This window comes from Cupressus sempervirens, chromosome 3, assembly GCF_028749045.1.
Source record: "Cupressus sempervirens isolate cs-2001-9-10 chromosome 3, ASM2874904v1, whole genome shotgun sequence".
Classification (NCBI taxonomy): domain Eukaryota; kingdom Viridiplantae; phylum Streptophyta; class Pinopsida; order Cupressales; family Cupressaceae; genus Cupressus; species Cupressus sempervirens.
The window spans coordinates 702,600,866-702,608,284 of NC_143120.1; the positions used below are offsets into that span (position 1 = coordinate 702,600,866).

At 31.2% G+C, this 7,419-nt stretch overlaps 1 protein-coding gene across 1 annotated transcript; it reads left to right on the forward strand.

Moving 5' to 3' along the window:
• Positions 1 to 576: 576 nt before the first annotated feature.
• On the forward strand, positions 577 to 1,311 carry LOC149568693 (immune-associated nucleotide-binding protein 12-like). The gene is made up of 2 exons (XM_089817603.1): positions 577 to 942; positions 1,046 to 1,311. The coding sequence occupies exons 1-2, from the start codon at positions 759 to 761 to the stop codon at positions 1,078 to 1,080; spliced, it is 219 nt and encodes a 72-aa protein (XP_089673729.1). The 5' UTR covers positions 577 to 758; the 3' UTR covers positions 1,081 to 1,311.
• Positions 1,312 to 7,419: the final 6,108 nt, after the last annotated feature.

Here is a 7,419-nt window from a genome sequence, read left to right on the forward strand (position 1 = left end):
TTTAATTGTTCAACCAAAACTTAATTTAAAAATATCTAGTAATTAAATTTTAAAATATCATTTATTTTTAATAGAATATTGTATAACTATATAGAATATAACATATATGTAATTTATGGACCAAATAATTATCACTAATTATATGTGATAAAATTGAATAATATATTTAAATTTACAAATTTATATGTGATAAAATTGAATAATATATTTACAAGAAAGTGATCGATTATTGGGCACCCCTTAAATTATTGGTCCCTCTCGCCTATTGACATTAACATCAGAAATCCATTTATTACTCACTACGAATGGTTTCCGATGAATGAGCCTACAAAATCCTGGCAAATTAAAGAGAATAAATATCTCTTGCACCTTCCAAACTTGGGTTTCTTTACATCACCTCAGAATGGATTTCTATGAGAAAAATATGCAAGCATCTCTTCAATGTTCTCTTTGCTTTTGTAAACGTTATATTCCTTCTGCTTTAGCCGACCTAACAAATATAATCTTCACCATAAAGTTATTCCTTGGTTCCAAAGCATACCTTAATATCAACGCAATGTCGGGTTCTGATTGTTTTCAATAGATAGATTTCCAGCAGAGTTTTTGACAACTGATAAATTAAACACTGGGCTCTCATCAGCTGGGGATTGCTCACTTGGGTTGACAGAAGGGTATAGTTACGTTTTTACTTGAATGAATTGATATGCTGGAAAGATGATAAGTTGGGCGATGAATTGCAGAGAGGGAAGAGATAAAGTATGGGAGGAACAACGATGGTGTTGATGGGGCGCACAGGCAACGGCAAAAGTTCAACTGGAAATTCCATCCCTGGACGCAATGGCTTCATCTCCCGTTGGAGCTTTTCATCTGTTACAAAAGAGTGTAAGCTCGAGCAAACTACGCTGAAAGATGGCCGGTTATTAAATGTGATTGACACTCCTGGTAAGCTCCACCTCTGCTTTCTTCTCTTCATTCAGATTCTCCCATTGTTCTTTTTATATATCCCCATAGTTTTGTGAGGAATTTTTTCATTCAATTATCGCAGGGATCTTTCCATTGGGGATAGAGCGCCATCCTTAAACATCACACACTAAGGAAGAAATTAAGATTGGGTAAAAAGTCAACTATGACTATTTAACACTTTTAGCCTAGGAACCAAGTCTTAGTGTATGATGTTGAAGTTGAAGCCGTAGAGGGGTCCATGGTGGTATTAAGATTTAATTGTTTTTAGGATTATTTCTATGCAATTTGTAATTTGTAATAATTTGCTATTGTATTTTATTTATGTAATTTTAAAGTTAAATTCACAAAGGGGGAAGAGATATGAATGTTTAGATGAAATGAGTACAAAGTGGACTATTCATTTTTATAGATTAGTTAGTTTGACTCAAAAATTAGATGCTTAAATCTGAAAAAATATTCTAAACTCATTAGAAAACCAATCAATTAAAGTATATTTTTTAAATAAAAAAAGTACTTATTGAAAATAATTATATATAAAATTATTAACATAAAATTGAATTTAATAAATATTAATGTTACTTAAAATTTTTTTTTAATTATTTACAAATTAAAAATTTCATTTTATAATTAATATTACACAATTGTATTGAATTTAATTTTAAATGTGTGTTATATGATGTACTTTAAAATTTAATATGTTGTACATGTTTTCTATAATTTAATTAGAATATTTTTTCCCTATTACATATAATTCATCCAAGTTAAAAATGTGTCTTTAATGTGTACTTATTAGAGAGCATAATTCATCTAGGAGTCACATTATACTAGTTATACATTACATATTGACAATCTATTATGTCTGTGATAACACATTATGTATGTAGTTATGAATATATTGCCAAGGCATATAATATTTATCTTCTCCAAATTAGAGTCACACCCTAAGTAACTATCATTTCTTCTCATTTAACTCATGTAGTCCATTACAAGGTACCTTCCACCCATCTCAACTCCTATGAGTTGCCTATATTGGTGTCACCACCCATGCTACTATTATTTTTTATTTTTTATCTTGACATTACAACAAGTGGTATAGTTGTTACTTTTACTACAAGGACACATTTGTTTCTCCTTGAGTTCATCCATGAGGTTAGATGGGTTGGTCTCAAAGGACTTTGACTTACACATCAAATAATTTTTTCTTCATATTCTTGCAGTAACTATGACTTATGCATCAATATTATAGAGAATCTCCTAAGAGACTTAGACAGAGACACGTTCTAACACTAAAAATATTGAAACATCTAAATTTTGAAAGAATTCATAAATTTTCTATTGAAAATTTGGACCCAAAAATATTAAAATTCTTCTTGAGGTTTTAGACATAACCAAACACAAGCTAAAAAATAGTAATGCAAGGCTAAAATAGGTTTATTTATAGGGGATTGAAACCCCAATTGTTTTATAGAAATAGAAAAAGCATTAAGTTCTTAAACAAAACTATGTTCTCAACAATTAAACACCCACAACCATTTCCAACTAAGCCTAGCTAAGGCCAACACCAAAATTAGGAACTATAGAAAATAACAAAAAACCAAAAAAGAGAAGAGAAGACCTCTAGGCTAAAGCTTCAACCTTGTCATTCAAATCCCTTTGAATACCTTTAATCTTCTCAATAACCTTCCTGATGTCATGTTGATCAATCAAGATCTCCTATTTATTTTTAGTGTTGGGGCGAGTACATTTTCCAGGCCTACCCTCTGCCTCATCCTTATCAAGTTTCTCTAGATCCAACACTAGTTTCACCTACTCACCCTATACCAAATAAATAAATATAGTAATGTTTATATTTGACATATCAATTAAGCTCCAAACATTTTTAGAAAAGAGAGAATAAAAAATAAATTATGCATAGTTTTAGGGGCTTAACACAAAGTATAAATATTACGTCCCTCATTATAATTCCTTAGTACCAATTTGTCTAAGATAAATGTCACATGGAGCATTTAAAATTTAACTCCACAAGTCTTACCCATGTTTTCTCAAATATTTTACTTCAAAATGAAGGTTCATCGTTCACATTCGAAGAATCATTAACACAACTAATATCTCATCATTATTAGTATGCAAAGCATGGATGCATTTAGCTTTAGTAAAACCAAGGGGTGGTCCATTAGATGTCAGAAGGAAGATAAAACCCTCCCTAAGTATAACTACATTCTCCATCAAGGTTGTGGGATATCAAATTTATGACAAATCTTTTCCCAAGCCAATAATTACCCTTCTTTGATTATTTATATAAAACTATTAATACTCTTATAGGAATAACTCTTGAATAAAAATCCTTGTAGAAATACCAATGGACTCTCTCCACATCTTATGTTTTACTATATTCTCCTCTCCCCATATATTTTATTGACTTTTGTTATGGCCCCATTATTTGAAATAAGTTTCCTCACATTTTTCTTCCCTCTCCATATTGATCTAAAGGCACTTGATCTTGAGACCTTAATGCAAACTAGAAAAATAGTGAGATGACATAAGTGTAATGCATTTTGTCAAGGATCTTTGAAAAGAGCTTCTTTGCTAATATTGTGTCTAACCAAAATCTTCAAGGGATCCTCCTACTGAAGTGTTTTGAAGATTACATTGGCCACAAGTGTTTTCCTTATGTTCTTAGGTCTTTAAACCTAATTTCCTTTAATTTTTGTTTATCATACACCAATCCTATATCACCATATATATTTTTTGTGCCTTCTATCAATAGATATATATTCTAACTAATTTTTTTCTATATATATATATAAATTGAGAATGATTTGTTTTTATTGATAAAAGATAAATGCCACATATATATTATTTTTCAAAAATAATTTACATTATTTTTTAACCTGTTCAAAGTGAAAGCATCTAGAGAAAAAAAATAGAGAAAATCAAAAGTTATTTAATAGCTAGAAAAATATATAATAAATAATATATGAAGACAACATGTGCTAGAAAATCTAGAAAACGTATTACCAAATGAGACCTATTTTTTGTTCCATTTTCCAAATTTCTTATTTTTTTTCTTTTATGAATCTAGCCTGACATGAAAATGGGATACCTAAGCATCTCACTCTAGTATTTAATCAACCTCCTTTCACCCCTATTAAAGGGGATGGTCATACCACCACAACATAGTAGATTTGATAATATGTTAATCATAGTCATCAAGGCACTCTATTCTCATATGATTTAATTAGTATAGCACTGTCATTTTCACATAATATATTTGTAAGAGATCCACCCTCGTAAGAAGGATGATTTATTTTACTCATGAGGATAAGGCGTTATCCCCCAATAGGTAATTAAATGAATATATTGCAATAAAAAATAAGACAAGGACTAGAGGACACGCTTTTCTAATAGACCTAGATAGTTCAAAATATTTTTACTTACATCCATTTATTTTAAAATAAAATATCAATTAAGGTCTTCACTATTTGATTGAATAGTCTTTACAATCTAGGACAATTCATCATTCTAAATATAAAACTCTATTATATCCTATTGTATAATTTCTCATAGTTATTGAACATTATTCTTACCTTTTGTATGGAATAATGTTCCCAATTCATGGCTTCCCACTAGGTGAGCAGGTTATATAAGACATGTATTTCTTTGGTAAAGCTAGTTTGAGTGAACTTAATCACATTGGGAAGGATATATTCCAAATAATGTATCTAGGAATTTTGACAGTATCTTGTATGACACATTAAGTAATGTGATATATCTCCAATTATTGGTATGGGATTGTAATGTTACTATCCTACTATATTCTTGTTCATATTGATTTATCTATCAACATAGTAGATAGCCTTACAGTGGGTGGGTGATTGTCTATAGAGGTTGTACAATGCAAAGGGGTAAAGATTTATGGCAACCTAAATGTCTATACAACAATCTGTATGTTCATATGGTTGCTAGATGTGAAGCCATATGGTTAAGGAGGGAAGTCTATATGGTGTAATGCTCTAGGGCTATACAATTGAGTTAGTTGGGGTAGGATGATTGTATAGTATAGAAGGTGACCATACTATGTACAACTGATGGGGTGTTGTACAATGTATGAGCGAAGGGTGATAGAATGTAATCACTTTGCCAAGATATTTTATGCATCAATGCAAGAAAGATAAATCACTACCAATAACAATTATATTGTAGGTGATTGTTGTTGGAGTTTTTTAGAATAACTAAGAGGGGAGGCTGAATCAATTATCCAAGGTCCAGATGTATAATTAAAATTTTGCAAAGTTTAGTGAACCCATATCCATAAAACATTTTCATCATTCATGCATCCATTAGGTTGTGCAATCACTTAAACTTGTAGGTTACTGTCAAATCAATTTGCAGAAATAAAAACATGAAACATAACAGATTCAATCACACATTTGACACAATGATTTAACATAGAAACCCAATTTTGGAAAAACCATCAATGACATGCTACTCATTCTCACTTTTTTGAAGTGATGCCCTATGAAAGACCAACCCTATTAAATGTTACAATACACATTGCTAAATGTGACCCAGTTAAAGGATTTCAATCACCCTATAAGGAGTGAGCTTTTTTAGAGGACTTTAGATCATTCACTTGGAATATCTACCAATTAAAGTATTTACAAATGACTATTAGATCAACCTTAATCCAAAGGATTTACCCTAGACTAATACAATTATTAGAAGGTAACAGTAAGGCTTGATCTGATAACAACTTACAACTCCATTTACAAATTAAAATCTCTATTTTAATCCTCTATTCTGCTTGGCTTTCACACTCTTTAGCTCTGATATCTTGTTCACCCTTCTAGCATCCATACCCTTAAGCCTTCTTGCTTTGCTTGCCAATGTAGTCTCTTCTCTTAGGTCACTGAATGCAACAAATACCATAGAATCTTTGTCTTGCTTAGGTTCTCACACATGAAAACCCTTTCTTTAGACCAACCATCTCTATAAATTAAGAATTAAGATATTTTTCTATTCATCCTCCATTATCCATTTTAGGGTTTGGTTGGATTAGGTAGGACTTAATGAATCTATCCCTCATTTCATTATATTCCCTTCTAGAAAATTCCCCTTTCAATCCTCTTTGAACTCATGTCAAATAATTTTATCTTGAATTCTGTGTCACTAGCTCATCAAGCTTATCTTCCACACAGTTCACACAATCCAAGAAATCAAACTTGTCAGCTCAGATTCATCAAATTTACAATCTTTCTCATAATGCTGACACTTGGCATTAATTGACTTCTGATGCTTAGCACAAACTACGTTGCTCAGCATCCACTATCAAAACACTCGACACAAACTAAAGTTTACTAGTGTTCAACATCAACTAAACTTTACCTAGCTTACACTGTTTCACTTGGCTTACACTGAAATTAACTTTGCTCAGCTCCAATTTATTTTTTGATCAACTTATACTATCTTTTCTCGACACCTACTATGTAGAATGTTAAGCTTAGAAGACAAACTTCATTTAACTTATTCTTCTAAAATTAACTAGTGTAACCATCCTTTGTAATCTTAAGTAGATTATCAATGCCCTATAATATCACTGTCTTAACTGATCCTTGTACTCTTTTTCATATCATAACTCAATCGTTCCTCTAGGTGTTATTGTTACCTCATTTTATCAAACCCTCTTCATCAATAAAACATAAGCAATTGTTTGACTAGCAAGTAAAGGGTTTGACATCAGTGATAAAATAATGATTAAAACACATATTCATACTTGTGTTAATCTTTTTTCAACAATCTCCCTCTTTGGAATTGATGGAAAACTGAACTGACCAAACTTAATAAGTATGACCAATCAGAATACCAAAAAGAAAATAATTCTTTATATTGAAATCTCTCCCTCTATGAATGACTTTCATCTTCAAAATAGGTTACAAAGTTCTATTTTGATTAATAGACAATCAACTCATCCTTATGACTCCCTCTCAATCACTTCTTATGTCTCCCTCTATATTATCTCCCTCTTACTAAGTAGATGTTTCTTTTATGTTTTCTTTCATCTCCCTTTGCAGAATCGGGTAGCTCGGGATTTCTCTATCGTTTCAATATCTTTATCTCCCTCTTATTCTCTTATTTCAATTCCTTTATCTCCCTTTTTGACAACAATGCCAAAGAATTGTCATCTTAATCGCAACTATGAACATTTTTAGTTTCTCCCTTGGTCAACTAGCTTGTGACTAATTTGTAGTTCCAACTCTTTGATTACCTTAGACAACTCTTAAAGTAAGATCCACTGCATCAATGCATACCATATGTCAATCAACTTGTTTGATTTAGGGAACTCCTTATGCTTCTTAGAAAGCCTTTGATAGGGGTATCACCCTTAGTTTACCTCTTAGACCTCTTAGATACTCATGAGCATCCTTAGGTAATGCTTTTGTAAAGATATCAACAATT

Bases quoted from the DNA above. Each gene is read 5' to 3' on its own strand.
- LOC149568693 (XM_089817603.1), top strand. From the start codon at position 759: ATGGGAGGAACAACGATGGTGTTGATGGGGCGCACAGGCAACGGCAAA. The intron at 943-1,045 runs GTAAGCTCCACC...CAATTATCGCAG, and splicing joins AAATGTGATTGACACTCCTG to GGATCTTTCCATTGGGGATA.